The 15,269-nt window shown below is 49.2% G+C and overlaps 1 protein-coding gene across 2 annotated transcripts in view; it reads left to right on the top strand.

The window, feature by feature from the left end:
- The first annotated feature begins 1,017 nt into the window (after nt 1–1,017).
- CCDC24 (coiled-coil domain containing 24) overlaps nt 1,018–15,269 on the top strand; it is a 93,118-nt gene continuing 78,866 nt past the window's right edge. The window contains exons 1-3 of one of the 2 annotated variants that reach the window (XM_063938698.1): nt 1,018–1,227; nt 2,527–2,718; nt 11,792–11,970. In XM_063938698.1, coding sequence (XP_063794768.1) covers nt 2,551–2,718; nt 11,792–11,970 — 347 coding nt within the window. In that variant the 5' untranslated portion in view covers nt 1,018–1,227; nt 2,527–2,550. The remainder of the gene's footprint in view (nt 1,228–2,526; nt 2,719–11,791; nt 11,971–15,269) is intronic. The other variant, XM_063938699.1, reaches the window with a different exon arrangement.

Below are 15,269 nucleotides of genomic sequence, written 5' to 3'. Positions count from 1 at the left end.
TACCAACCGTTTATGTGCCCACTGAAACAACTTACTGGGCACATTACTCCACCCCTACCTCCTGTACATATGCCTACAGGACACAATTCACACCCACCCGCAATGCATGGATTACTGGGAATACCCCAAGCCCCCAATGTGCATGTCTGTAAGGACCACTAAACCACCCTCCACTGTGCATGTGTGTACCAGGCACACTTACCATCCCACATATGTGCCCATTACCCTACTGAGCACGGTTACCTGCATTCCCATCGGGCACACTCACATTTGTACTTGCCAAACATACCCCAATATCTATGCCTACTGGGATTACACAACTCTGCATAGTGGGTGCACTGGGTATGGGTCATTAGGTTGACAACTATTGGTCGACATGGTCATTAGGTTGACATTGGAAAAGGTCGACATGAGTTTTTTCACTTTTTTTGGTGTCGTTTTCTTCGTAAAGTGACAGGGAACCCCAATTAGTGCACCGTGTCCCCTCGCATAAGGTACCAGGTAACTATTCCCAATCGTAGTCCACGTGGATCGTAAAGTATGAAAAAGTTAAAAATGAAATAAAATGTGAAAAACTCGTGTCAACCTAGTGACCATGTCGACCTAATGACCGTATCCCGGTGCACTAATCGGATCCCCAATACTATGCATGTGCCTACTGAGCACACAACAGCCACTGTGCATTTATGTACCTGGGTATAGTTTCTCCTTCACCCCACTGAGCATATGCCTAGCGTTGAGGCTAGCCGCTAGATCCAAGTGGCATGCCTAGCGGGCACCCTTACCTACTGTACACACATGTCCATGTGCCCACTGGTAATACACCTGTCTACCCTCCCCTCCTCCCCCAGGCACAGTTAGCACCAGCGACCCTCCCACTGCCATAAAGTAAGGACACTTTGGGCTCCGTCCTTTCCCGTCCCCACCACACAGCAGCAGCAGCGCCGCCGCCGCCTCTATCACTGAGATCACAGTAATCTTCCCGCGCCCGCCCCTAGCTCCGCCTGGCGCCTGACGTAGAAACGTCTTCCCGGGGAAGGGGATCTAGTGACCGCTGCCGGCTCCCCTTCTTCAGTTTCTGCACATCGCCGCCTTAAAATTTCATCCAGTGACTCGCCGCTTTAAAACGGGCTCTGGTCTGCCTGTAGCGATGTCTGGGAGGTGTGGCCGCAACTTCCCCCTAGCAACGCGCACTGTTTGCTTGGATACGGGACCCGGGAGCGGGAGGTATGCTGAGGAGGGCGCAGATAATTGGGGCATTTACCTGGGACATGTGACCGTGTACCGGGGCTCCCTCACCCACATTATCCTCATCATATATACTGTATATACTACTCAATGTGGGACTGTAGTTCATAGGGGTGTCCTGTGCAGAGAGGTATACTATGGAGTGGCCAGCATGTGTATAACATGGGTACACGGGGCATAATATGGAGAGACCAGCATATGTATAACATGGGTACTCAGGATGTAGTATGGAGAGTCAGCATGTGTATAACATGGGTACACAGTGCGTAATATGAAGAGTCAGCATCTGTATTACATGGGTACACATGCTGTAATATGGAGTGTCCAGCACATGTGTGATAGGGTGTAATATGGAGTGCACAGCGGGTGTGTGACAGTGATACACAAGGAATCACGGTCAATATATCCAAACTCCACACAGGTAATGCCCTGGTAGGAATAAAGTCAAATTTACACTCCCCCTGCTTTGTCAGACAAGATGTTAGTACATCTTGGTGGTCATTCCTAGTTGTTCGCTCGCAAGCTGCTTTTAGCAGCTTTGCACACGCTAAGCCGCCGCCTACTGGGAGTGAATCTTAGCTTCTTAAAATTGCGAACGAAAGATTAGCAAAATTGCGAATAGACACTTCTTAGCAGTTTCTGAGTAGCTTCAAACTTACTCGGCATCTGCGATCAGTTCAGTGCTTGTCGTTCCTGGTTTGACGTCATAAACACACCCAGCGTTCGCCCAGACACTCCTCCGTTTCTCCAGCCACTCCCGCGTTTTTCCCAGAAACGGTAGCGTTTTTTCACACACTCCCATAAAACGGCCAGTTTCCGCCCAGAAACACCCACTTCCTGTCAATCACACTACGATCACCAGAACGAAGAAAAAACCTTGTAATGCCGTGAGTAAAATACCTAACTGCATAGCAAATTTACTTGGCGCAGTCGCAGTGCGAACATTGCGCATGCGCAGTTAGCGGAAAATCGCACGATGCGAAGAAAAATACAGAGCGAACAACTCGGAATGACCCTCCTTGTCGGAGTGGCTTCCTGCTTTGCCTCGGTAATGAGACAAAGCAGGAAGTGTTATAGCGGCACAATCCGTCCTGCTATAATACATTCTCCCCCCAGCGTTTGAAAAATGACAGGTGCTGGTTGGTTGGTACTTTATCTTCATTTATTTTATCTCCATCGAAAGCTTAGTAAATTGACCCCTAGTATTGCTGTACCCCCCAGTTGTACCAGACCTCCTGGCACTATACTAGTAACTCAGCCTTCCTTCTTCCCTGCCAGGTTGATGTGAAGGCAGAGACTGGGATGTTGCAGCCTCTCAGTGACCAGGACAGCGGCTATGGAGAGCTTATTGATCCTCCACCCTCACTCTGGAGAATGGTGGAGGATCTGGTGCCCAAGAGTGAGAGGGCTGAGATCAAGAGGATTCTGGGAGAGGCCGCCGTTGACCTCAGTCTGGACCTGTATGCAGAGGTAAGTGTGGCTAAGGAGGACATATGCTGAAGGTGCATACGGCGGGCCGCTGTAATCTTTGTTAGCTTATCATGGTACAGATTCCACCTTTTAGGGTACCAGAGAAGCCCCTTCCCCCAAGTCTGACGGCTCTTTGTGTGGCAGGCAGAGACTTGGAAATTCACAGCTTTAGCATAGGGATTGGTGATTATGAAATAAGGGTTTCATTTCCTAAAGATTTCTACAACTTGTCTGAACATTGTCCATTTAGATTTCTTTGGGGTCCTGCATTCTGAGGGGGAGAGACTTGAGGGCTGTGGTATAAGTTATCTGTAAAACGTAGGGGGCTCTGGCTGTGTCAGTATTAGGGAACCACAACATTGTTGCTATATGTGCTGCTTTTTCACTATGGAACTGATTGAATTGTATTGCCCCTGCCAATAATGGCCCTCATTCCGAGTTGATCGCTCGCTAGCAGTTTTTAGCAGCAATGCACACGCTAAGCCGCCGCCCTCTGGGAGTGTATCTTAGCTTAGCAGAAGTGCTAACGAAAGGTTAGCAGTTCTGCTACTAAAAAATGTCATGCAGTTTCAGAGTGGCTCAAGACTTACTCCTATCTTGCGATGACTGCAGTCTGTTTAGTTCCTGGTTTGACGTCACAAACACGCCCTGCGTTCAGCCAGCCACTCCCCCGTTTCTTCAGCCACTCCTGCGTTTTTATCAGGCACGCCTACGTTTTTCAGCACACTCCCTGAAAACGCTGAGTTGCCGCCGAGAAACACCCACTTCCTGTCAATCACACTTCGAACACTCGAGCGACTGAAAAGCGTTGCTCGAGCTTGTGTAAAACTGCATAGTTTTGTGTGAAAGTACTTCGCGCGTGCGCGCTGTGTACCATACGCATGCGCAGAACAGCCGAATTTTAGCCTGATCGCTACGCTGCGAAAAACGTCAGCGAGCGATCAACTCGGAATGAGGGCCAATAAGCAGCTTAGAGTGAGCCTTGTGTTATTGTGGTAGGATTCATGATGGAGTGCGGCATCAATATTAAGCCCATCAATTCAGGAGGTTCTAGTGTATATATCCCCTGATGGGTATTCTGTGTGGATAGTATATAATCAGAGCTGGGGTATTTGTATAGGTAGTCTGTTGCTTGTTGTAATGCCAGTTGTGTCTATTTCTGGGATATAAAAGAAGAGTTGTAGAGATGCTTAGACTTTGTGTCATTTACAAAGGCCCTCATTCCGAGTTGATCGCTCGCTACCTACTTTTAGCAGCCGTGCAAACGCATTGTCGCCGCCCACAGGGGAGTGTATTTTCGCTTTGCAAGTGTGCAAACGCCTTTGCAGCCGAGCCGTACAAAAACATTTTGTGCAAAACAAGACCAGCCCTGTAGTTACTTATCCTGTACAATGAATCCAGCGACAGAGTTCCCGGAATTGACGTCAGATACCCGCCCTGCAAACTCCTGGACACGCCTGTGTTTTCCCAACCACTCCCAGAAAACGGTCAGTTGACACCCATAAACGCTTATTACACATTATGCCACACACCGTAATGCCCATTACACATTATGCCAGAGGTTCCCAAACTGTGTGCCGTGGCTCCCTGGGGTGCCTCGGGACACTTGCAGGGGTGCCCTGGGTTGGTGGTCCAGGACCAATTCAAATTATTTATGGTCAATATAATAGGCAAAACCAGTGCTGGTGGCTGCCAGTAATAAACTATGTGAACAAACAGAAGCGAATCCTGTCCCTCACCACACAACTGACCCTAAGGATGACATATAAACGCGATCTACTTAATGTAATATTTCTTTCTAAATTTCTCAATAAGACATTTTTGGCCTAGGGGTGCCGTGAAAAAATTCTGATATTCTAGGTCGCCGTGATTCAATTTTGGAAACCACTGCATTATGCCACACACCGTAATGCCCATTACACATTATGCCACACACCGTAATGCCCATTACACATTATGCCACACACCGTAATGCCTATTACATATTATACCACACACCGTAATGCCCATAACACATTATGCCACACACCGTAATGCCTATTACAGATTATACCACACACAGTTATGCCACTTTATGTCACACACACAAAAATGCCCCTTACAAATTATGCCCCACCTTAAGGCTTCTTTCTCTGACGTCCTAGTGGATGCTGGGAACTCCGTAAGGACCATGGGGAATAGACGGGCTCCGCAGGAGACTGGGCACTCTAAAAGAAAGATTAGGTATTATCTGGTGTGCACTGACTCCTCCCTCTATGCCCCTCCTCCAGACCTCAGTTAGAATCTGTGCCCGACCAGAGCTGGATGCACCTAGTGGGCTCTCCTGAGCTTGCTAGAAAGAAAGTATTTGTTAGGTTTTTTATTTTCAGTGAGATCTGCTGGCAACAGACTCACTGCTACGTGGGACTGAGGGGAGAGAAGCAAACCTACCTGCGTGCAGCTAGCTTGTGCTTCTTAGGCTACTGGACACCATTAGCTCCAGAGGGTTCGAACGCAGGGCCTGACCTCGATCGTCCATTCCCGGAGCCGCGCCGCCGTCCCCCTTGCAGAGCCAGAAGACAGAAGAAGGAGATAAAATCGGCGGCAGAAGACTCCGGTCTTCATTAAGGTAGCGCACAGCACTGCAGCTGTGCGCCATTGCTCCCACTGCACACCACACACTCCGGTCACTGTAGGGTGCAGGGCGCTGGGGGGGGGCGCCCTGGGCAGCAATAAGTATACCTTTTGGCAATATATACACATAATACAGTCTGGAAAACTGTATATGTGTAAAACCCCCGCCATTTTTAGTCAGAAACAGGACAGAAGCCCGCCGCTGAGGGGGCCGGGCCTTCTTCCTCAGCACACCAGCGCCATTTTCTCTTCACAGCTCCGCTGGAAGGAAGCTCCCCAGGCTCTCCCCGGCAGTATCCTGGTACACAAAGGGTGAAAAGAGAGGGGGGGGGGGCACATAAATTTAGGCGCAAAAATTTGTATATACAGCAGCTACTGGGTAAACACTGAGTTGTAGTGTAATCCCTGGGTTATATAGCGCTGGGGTGTGTGCTGGCATACTCTCTCTCTGTCTCTCCAAAGGGCCTTGTGGGGGAACTGTCCTCAAATAGAGCATCCCCTGTGTGTGTGGTGTGTCGGTACGCGTGTGTCGACATGTCTGAGGTAAAAGGTTCCTCTAAGGAGGTGATAGAGCGGATATGTGTGTGAGAGGGTGTCTCCGTCGACAACGCCGACACCTGTTTGGATATGTGTAAGTGCTAAGGTGAATTTATTGCAGAAAAGGTTAGGGAACAGACAGGAAATCTACCCATGTCTGTCCCTATGTCACAGAGACCTTCAGAGTCTCTCAATGCTCACTATCCATAATAACAAACACTGGTATCGACATGGAGTTTAACTCCACTGTCGACTACGATAATGCAAAGTTACAGCCAAGATGGCTATAAGGTATTCAATATATGATTATTGAAATAATAGATGATTTGCATATCACTGATGACTCATTTGTCCCTGACACGAGAGTACACATGTTTAAGGGGAAGAATGCTGAGGTAAATTTCCCTCCTCTCATGAGGAAAAAGAGCGGGAATCTCCAGACAAGAGACGGCAGCTTCCCACAAGAGAATTCTCAGGCTGTATCCTTTCCCCACTAGGGCCAGGATATGTTGAGAATCTTCCCCTGGGGTGTCCTGTTTGCACAGATAATAGCACTTGCTATTCTCAGGGATCCTGCAGATAGCGTGCACATTCTAGTATACTACCCAGACCGGCGATTGTGTCGGCATGGGTTTATAGCGCTGTGGCAGCGTGGACAGGTACCTTATCAGCAGAGATGAGACCCTAGTATGCAATATAAATATATTAAAGATGCTGTCTTAAGTGACAAAAGCATGCCCAAAGAGAGATGAGTATACTGGGTCCTAGAGTCAAAGCTATGTCGATCTCTGCTTGACGTGTCCTGTAGAATATGCATTGGACAGATGATGCCGACTTAAGAGGCATATGGAAGGCTGAGGATTGTGTGGAGAAGGGTTCTTGGGCCTGGTCTCCACAGCTATAGCTGGTAATTCTGCTAGTTTGCCTTATATTCCTGCACAGCCTAAGAAAGCACAACATTATTATATGCAGCCTTTCGTATAAAGAAACAAGAAAGTCTGAGGGGCGTCCTTTCATGTCAGAGCCGGGCAGCTAGTTCCCAGGAACAGAAGTCCTCCCCGGCCCCTACAAAAATCCACCAATGTTGCTGGGGCTCCACAGGCGGAGCTAGGCCCGGTGGGGACACGCCTTCGTAAGTTCAGCCACAAGTGGGTTCACTCCCTGTTCGATCCCTGGGCAATAGATATTGTGTCTCAGGGATACAAGCTGGACTGTGAGAAGATGCCCCTCACCGACGGCCCTGCGGGCTTCCCCCCAAGAGAGGGAGCCAGTGTTATTTGCAATTCACAAATTGTATCTTTAATAGGTGGTGGTCAAGGGTCCCCTCCTTCAACAAGAGGGTGTTATTATTAGACCATGTTGTAATCCCGAAACCAGACGATTCGGTCAGACCCATATTGAATTAAAAATCCCTGAACATATACCTGAGAAGGTTCAAGTTCAAGATGGAATCGCTAAGAGCGGTCAGTGCAAGCCTAAAAAGGGGGAAACTTTATTATGAATCGGGACATAAGGGATGCATACCTTCAGGTCCCCATTTATCCACCTCATTAGGCGTACCTCAGAATTGCGGTACGGGATTGTCATTACCAATTTCAGATGTTGCCGTTTGGTCTCTCCACGGCCCCGAGAATATTCACCATGGTAATGGCGGATATGATTGTGCTCCTGCGGAAGCAAGGTGTCACTATTATCACGTACTTGGACGATCTCCTCATAAAAGCGAGATCTAGAGAGCAGTTGCTGAACAGCGTATCACTTTCTCTGGAAGTGTAACGGCAACACGGCTGGATTCTATATATTCCAAAGTCGCAGTTGTTTCCTACAGCTCATCTGCCTCTCCTAGGCACGATCCTAGACACAGACCAGAAAAGGGTTATCTCCCGATAGAGAGAGCTCAGGAGCTCATGACACTGGTCAGGAATCTATTAAAACCAAAACAGGTGTCAGTGCATCACTGCACTCGAGTCCTGGGAAGGATGGTGGCATCATACGAGGCCATCCCCTTAGGCAGGTTCCATGCGAGGACCTTCCAATGGGACTTACTGGACAAGTGGTCCGGATCACCTCTTCAGAGGCATCGGTTAATCACCCTATCCCCCAGGGCCAGGGTGTCTCTCCTGTGGTGGCTGCAGAGTGCTCACCTTCTCGAGGGCCGCAGATTCGGCATTCAGGACTGGATCCTGGTGACCACGGATGCAAGCCTCCGAGGGTGGGGGGCAGTTACACAGGGAAGAAATTTCCAAGGTCTGTGGTCAAGTCAACTGACTTGCCTTCACATCAATATCCTGGAACTAAGGGCCATATACAACGCCCTAAGTCAAGCGGAGATCCTGCTTCGCGACCAACCGGTTCTGATCCAGTCAGACCGCAGGGGTTCATGTAAACTGCCAAGGCGGCACAAGGAGCAGGGTGGCGAGGGTAGAAGCCACCAGAATTCTTCGCTGGGCGGAGAATCAAGTAAGCGCACTGTCAGCAGTGTTCGTTCCGGGAGTGGACATCTGGGAAGCAGACTTCCTCAGCAGGCACGACCTCCACCCGGGAAAGTGGGGACTTCATCAGGAAGTCTTCACGCAGTTTGCAAATTGATGGGAACTGCCTAAGGTGGACTAGATGGCGTCCCACCTCAATAAAAAGCTAAAAAAGGTTTTACGCCGGGTCAAGGGACCCTCAGGTGATAGCTGTGGTCGCACTAGTAACACCGTGGGTGTTCCAGTCGGTCTCTGTATTCCCTCCTCTTCCTCTCATACCCAAGGGCGGAGAATTGTAATAAAAGGAGGAGTGAAAACAATATTCTTTGCTCCGAATTGGCCAAGAAGGACTCGGTACCCGGAGCTGCAGGAAATGCTCTCAGAGGACTCAGGGCTTCTGCCTCTCAGACAGGACATGTTGCAACAGGGGCCCTGTCTGTTCCAAAATTTACCGCGGCTGCATTTGACGGCATGGCGGTTGAACGCCGGATCCTAGCGGAAAAGGGCATTCCGGATGCAGTTATTCCTATGCTGATAAAGGCTAGGAAAGACGTGACAGCAAGACTTTTTCACTGTATATGGCGAAAATAGGTTGCTTGGTGTGAGGCCGGGAAGGCCCTACAGAGGAATTCCAGCGGGGTCGATTCCTGCACTTCCTACAGTCAGGAGTGACTATGGGCCTAAAATTAGGATCCATAAAGGTCAAGATTTCGGCCCTATACATTTTCTCTAAAAATGAACTGGCTTCACTGCCTGAAGTTCAGACGTTGTTCCGGGGGTGCTGCATATTCAGCCTCCTTTTGTGCCACCGGTGGCACCTTGGGATCTTAACGTTGTGTTGGATTTCCTGAAATCCCACTGGTTTGAGCCACTTAAGACCATGGAGCTAAAATATCTCACGTGGAAAGTGGTCATGCTATTGGCCTTAGCTTCGGCTAGGCGTGTGTCAGTATTGGCGGTTTTGTCATGTTAAAACCCTTATCTGATCTTCCATATGGACAGGGCAGAATTGAGGACCCGTCCCCAATTTCTTCCTAGGGTGGTATCATCGTTTCATTTGAACCAGCCTATTGTGGTGCCTGCGGCTACTAGGGACTTGGAGGATTCCAAGTTGCTGGACGTAGTCCGGGCTTTGAAAATGTATGTTTCCAGAAAGGCGGGAGTCAGAAAGTCTGACTCGCTGTTTATTCTGTATGCAGCCAACAAGGTTGGCGCTCCTGCTTCGAAGCAGACTATTGTTCGCTGGATCTATAGCACGATTCAGCTGGTTCACTCTGCGGCTGGATTGCCGCATCCAAAATGGTGAAAGCCCATTCCACAAGGAAGGTGGGCTCTTCTTGGGCGGCTGCCCGATGGGTCTCGGCTTTACAGCTTTGCCGAGCTGCTACTTGGTCGGGGTCAAACAAGTTTGCTAAGTTCTACAAGTTTGATACCCTGGCTGAGGAGGACCTTGAGTTTGCTCATGCGGTGCTGCAGAGTCATCCGCACTCTCCCGCCCGTTTGGGAGCTTTGGTATAATCCCCATGGTCCTTACTGAGTTCCCAGCATCCACTAGGACGTCAGAGAAAATAAGAATTTACTCACCGGTAATTCTATTTCTCGTAGTCCGTAGTGGATGCTGGGCGCCCGTCCCAAGTGCGGACTCTCTGCAATACATGTATATAGTTATTGCTTAAGTAAAGGGTTATTGTTATGAGCCATCTGTTACTGAGGCTCAGTTGTTGTTCATACTGTTAACTGGGTATGGTTATCACAAGTTGTACGGTGTGATTGGTGTGGCTGGTATGAGTCTTACCCTGGATTCCAAATCCTTTCCTTGTTGTGTCAGCTCTTCCGGGCACAGTTTCCTTGACTGAGGTCTGGAGGAGGGGCATAGAGGGAGGAGCCAGTGCACACCAGATAGTACCTAATCTTTCTTTTAGAGTGCCCAGTCTCCTGCGGAGCCCGTCTATTCCCCATGGTCCTTACGGAGTTCCCAGCATCCACTACGGACTACGAGAAATATAATTACCGGTGAGTAAATTCTTATTATTTACTTGCTGCCAGGGGTTTTATGGCAAAAGATGCAGCTTTCTGCATCTTCTCCTGGCACTTCTGGGTAACGCTATACTTGCAGTGGCGTAATTATACATTTTGCGCCCCCTGCACATGTCAGTTTAGTGGCGCTTACATGCATAATGCCCCCTGTAGTGCCGCTTACACGCATAATGTCCCCTGCAGTGCTGCTTACGTGCATAATGCCCCTCTGTAGTGCCACTTACACACACAATGCCTCCTGCTGTGCTACTTACACGCATACTGCCCCACTAATGTCACTTAAACACATGATGCCCCCTGCAGTGCCGCTTTCACACATTATGCCTCTAGTAGGACTTACCACCCTACATGATCATCGTGAGGGGTTTCTTGCTCGTTGCCAGATGCTGCATGTGCATTGTCAGGGGTTTCTTGCTCATTGCTAGGGTTTGCAGGCTCATTGCGGACAGAGACCCTGCGGTGCCGGTGGCAGGCTGGTGGTACCATATTTCTTAATTGTACTCCGTACCACCCCATACCACCCTACTTTCAGCACTGGATGTAAATCAGGCTGATGTCATCTTCTCCCTCAGACCTATGTGCCTTCTTCAGTGTGATCAGTACGTCCTGCAGTGAGTGGCGACCAGTGCCCCCTGCTGAGTGGCGACCAGTGCCCCCTGCTGAGTGGCGACCAGTGCCCCCTGCTGAGTGGCGACCAGTGCTCCTTCTTCATTCTGTTCTGTGCTCCGTTGACTCTTATTATGTCGTCCTTCTGTTGTCCTCTCATATCTGACTCTTTGTTATTATTATTATTATCCTTTATTTATATGGCGCCACAGGGGTTCCGCGGCGCCCAATTACAGAGTACATAAACAAATAAGCAAAACATGAAGACAGTGGCTTACAGTTCAATACAATATAGGACAAGTACAGGGTATATAAACATAGCTGCGTCAGTAAACAGCACTGAAATAAGTATCATGGTGGCAGCAAACAGGAGGATTTGGTGCCGTCAAAGGGAGTATTGAAAAGAAGATAGTTTAAGTAAGATACGTAAAAGCACATGAGGGAAAAGGGCCCTGGTCGTGAGAGCTTACATTCTGAAGGGGACGGGCACACAGACGGGTGACACAGATGGGTTAGAAAGTGAGCGTGGGCCACAGAGGGCTTAGGATGAGAGACGGCTGGGTTTGTTGAAGAAGTGTATCTTGAGAGCGGAAGGATGCGTCCGCAAGCTGATTGACAGCGGCCACCGGGAAGGGGTGGGGGGCCGTCGACACGTTCCTCCAGTGGAGGAACGTGTCAGAGATAAGACCACTGTCTTCATGGAGAAATATGTCCTATGTCTGTGTAACCATATTATTAATGTCACAGTGTCATTGCTTCTTCCTCTGTGTTACCACCCTGTGATTCCCTCTCCCACCTCCTGTCCGCAGATTGAGGTACTCCTGGAGCTGTGGCGAGAGATCAGGTCCACGAGCCCATCCTGCCATCACAGACCCCTCAGCAGCAGCAGGTCCGTCCTGGCTGACCCACCTGTAATAAAGGACATGGTGAGACAGGAGATCGGGATGTTACTGCTCAGCGTGAGGAGGAAAGCTCGGCACCAAGGACTGTGAGTGTGGACCTGTCAGAGACTCATACTTAGTACCCGAGTGATGGCTATTATCTGTGTGCCGCACTCTCTATGTGTAATGGGAAGACTGGCTGCTCTAGCGTTACTTTCTGCAGTCTTTGGTCCCTCCGTACAGAAGCACCATTGCTGTTTCATAGTAAGTGTCATACAGGGGTTGGGGACGGGTGACCGGCGGTCAGCATACCAACGTCAGGACGCCGGCCTCCAGATTGCCGGCTGGGGGCAAGCACAAAGAAGCCCCTTGCAGGGTCGCTGCACTCACCACGCAGCAGTCTTGCTGCGCTCGCCACAGATTCTCTTCCCACTCTATGGGTGTCGTGGACACCCACGAGTGGGAATAGTCCCTGTTGGTTGGCATGCCGGGTGTCGATATTTCCAGCGGTCGGGATTTCCGGCGTCGGTATACTTACCGACGGGATCCCGGCTGCCGGTAACATGATTACATCCCTGATACAGAGTTGGATTACTATAAGTCCAAATGGGACCTAGACAGGGTAGCGGCTCTGGGCCCCCTACTTTAATCTCCAGCTCCTGTTCAGTCTGTCCATTCATCAGCCAGGGATATGTGTAATAATAATATACCAGTATGCCATCCAGGAGAGCGCATGTTTACTTATACATAAAGTATGAGCCCTTTGCTTCGGGAATCATTCGATTTCCTGGCTGTCGGGATCCCAGCGCTCACCTTACCGGCGCCGGGATCCCGACAACTATTCTCTCTCTTGGGGTGTCCACAACGCCCCTGGAGGGAGAACACATAGCGCAGTGAGCCCGCAAGGGGCTCTTTTGCACTCGCCCCACTGCCGGCAATCTGGCGGTCGGGATCCCGGCGCCGGTATGCTGGGCGCCGGGATTCCGAAAGCCGGTATATCGTAGTAGACCCCTTTGCTTCTACCCTACCCTCCTCCTATTGTAGTTAACACTTGTTTCAGAGCACAGTGTGGAAGGCTGAAGAATAAAGATTGGTTGTCCAAGCTGGCTGGTTTGAATGAAAACCTGGTAATGTATGGGAACAAATGCCAACTGACCATTTGCTCCAAAATGTTGGAAAAGTTACAAAAACGGTCGTTCAGACAAATTGGTTAAATCAAATGGATTTAACCAATTTGTCTGATTGATCATTTTTGTCTGTTTTCCATTGCTTGGGAGCAAATGGTCAATTAGTCATTTTCTCTCATATGTTACCAGATTTTCATTCCAACCGACCAGATTGGACAATAGATCTTTAGGTGTATGGCCAGCTTAAGTTGCACTGCACATGGCAACAATGGTCTTGCGGCAGTGGTCCCAGAGAGGATTTATTCACAAAGTGATTGACAGGGACCATTTGGTGGCGGTTACAGGCAGTGGCAGCAAAACGCAGACATGTCAGGACCACTATGGGGCGTGTTTGAGGCTGCAGCTATGATCCCGTATGCAGCTGCAACTTCTTTGGTATCTAACATAGGACATTTCTCACTTGTAACATAGGAACCTCCTCATTTCTAAGATAAAACCTCATCACTTGTAGCTTATGACCCTTCTCACATGTAACATAGGACCCTTCTATCATAAGAACCTCCTCATTTTTAAAATCGGAACCACCTCACTTCAAAGATAGGAACCTCCTCACTTCAATGATAGGAACCTCCTCACTTCTAAGATAGGAACCTCCTCACTTCTAAGATAGGAACCTCCTCACTTCTAAGTTAGGAACCTCCTCACTTCTAAGTTAGGAACCTCCTCACTTCTAAGATAGCAACCTTCAAACTTGTAACATAGGACCCTTCTCACTTGAACATAGGAACTTCCTCACTTCTAACGTAGGAATCTCCTCACTTCTAACAAAAGAACCTCCTCACAACCTTGAAAAACCATTGAGGCAGTATAATGGTTTGGACTGTTTTGCTGTCAAAGGACTAGGACAGCTTACCATCATAGATGAAACTATAAATTCTAAATTGTACCAACAAATTCTATAGGAGAATGTCAGGGCATCCGTCTGAAGCTCTTCAGAAAGTGGTCTTGCAGCAAGACAGTAACCCTAAACGCACAGGTCCATGTCTAAAGAAGAAGAATTGTTTTGGAATGGAGTACAGGTCCAGACCTTAGTCTAATGGATATGTTGTGGAAGGACTTGAAGCGGGGTGTTCATGCAAGAAAGCCCAATGTCATCCATGAGCTAACAGTGGAGCGGGACAAATTGTATCTGTGGCGATGTGTAGTAACTGATCAACAATAACTGTACATGTTTGGCTGAAGCTGTTGCTGCTCAAGGAGGTCACACTAGGTACTGATCCCTAGGTAGTCACATGCTTTATCCCACAAAGAATCATAATGTTGAGTATTAGAGCCTGATTCAGATTAGTACTAATGCAAGGGCCATTCTGCACATGTGTAGAACAGGTCTTGTCTGATCACTAGCAGGTCCCCCTTAGCCGCAGGATGAATTACATTCTACAGTGTTTGGGGGGTAGCGATTGGGTCCGTTCTACAATAGTTTTGTTTTTTTAGAAGAAAAAATTGCAGTGATATTTCTCTGACGTCCTAAGTGGATGCTGGGGACTCCGTCAGGACCATGGGGATTAGCGGCTCCGCAGGAGACAGGGCACAAAAGTAAAAGCTTTAGGATCAGGTGGTGTGCACTGGCTCCTCCCCCTATGACCCTCCTCCAAGCCTCAGTTAGATTTTTGTGCCCGGCCGAGAAGGGTGCAATCTAGGTGGCTCTCCTAAAGAGCTGCTTAGAGTAAAAGTTTTTTAGGTTTTTTATTTTCAGTGAGTCCTGCTGGCAACAGGCTCACTGCTACGAGGGACTTAGGGGAGAGAAGTGAACTCACCTGCGTGCAGGATGGATTGGCTTCTTAGGCTACTGGACACCATTAGCTCCAGAGGGAGTCGGAACACAGGTCTCACCCTGGGGTTCGTCCCGGAGCCGCGCCGCCGACCCCCCTTGCAGATGCCGAAAAGTGAAGGTCCAGAAACGGCGGCAGAAGACTCTTCAGTCTTCATAAGGTAGCGCACAGCACTGCAGCTGTGCGCCATTGTTGTCGGCACACTTCATAGCAGCGGTCACTGAGGGTGCAGGGCGCTGGGGGGGGCGCCCTGGGCAGCAATGATAGTACCTTATTCTGGCTAAAAATACATCACATATAGCCCCTGGGGGCTATATGGATGTATTTAACCCCTGCCAGGTCTCAGAAAAACGGGAGAAGAAGCCCGCCGAAAAGGGGGCGGGGCCTATTCTCCTCAGCACACAGCGCCATTTTCCCTCACAGAAATGCTGGTGGGAAGGCTCCCAG

The sequence above is a fragment of the Pseudophryne corroboree genome, chromosome 9 (assembly GCF_028390025.1).
Source record: "Pseudophryne corroboree isolate aPseCor3 chromosome 9, aPseCor3.hap2, whole genome shotgun sequence".
Taxonomy (NCBI): Eukaryota; Metazoa; Chordata; class Amphibia; order Anura; family Myobatrachidae; genus Pseudophryne; species Pseudophryne corroboree.
Note: the sequence above shows the minus strand (reverse complement) of the source record. Positions and strands in the feature narration are given on the sequence as shown.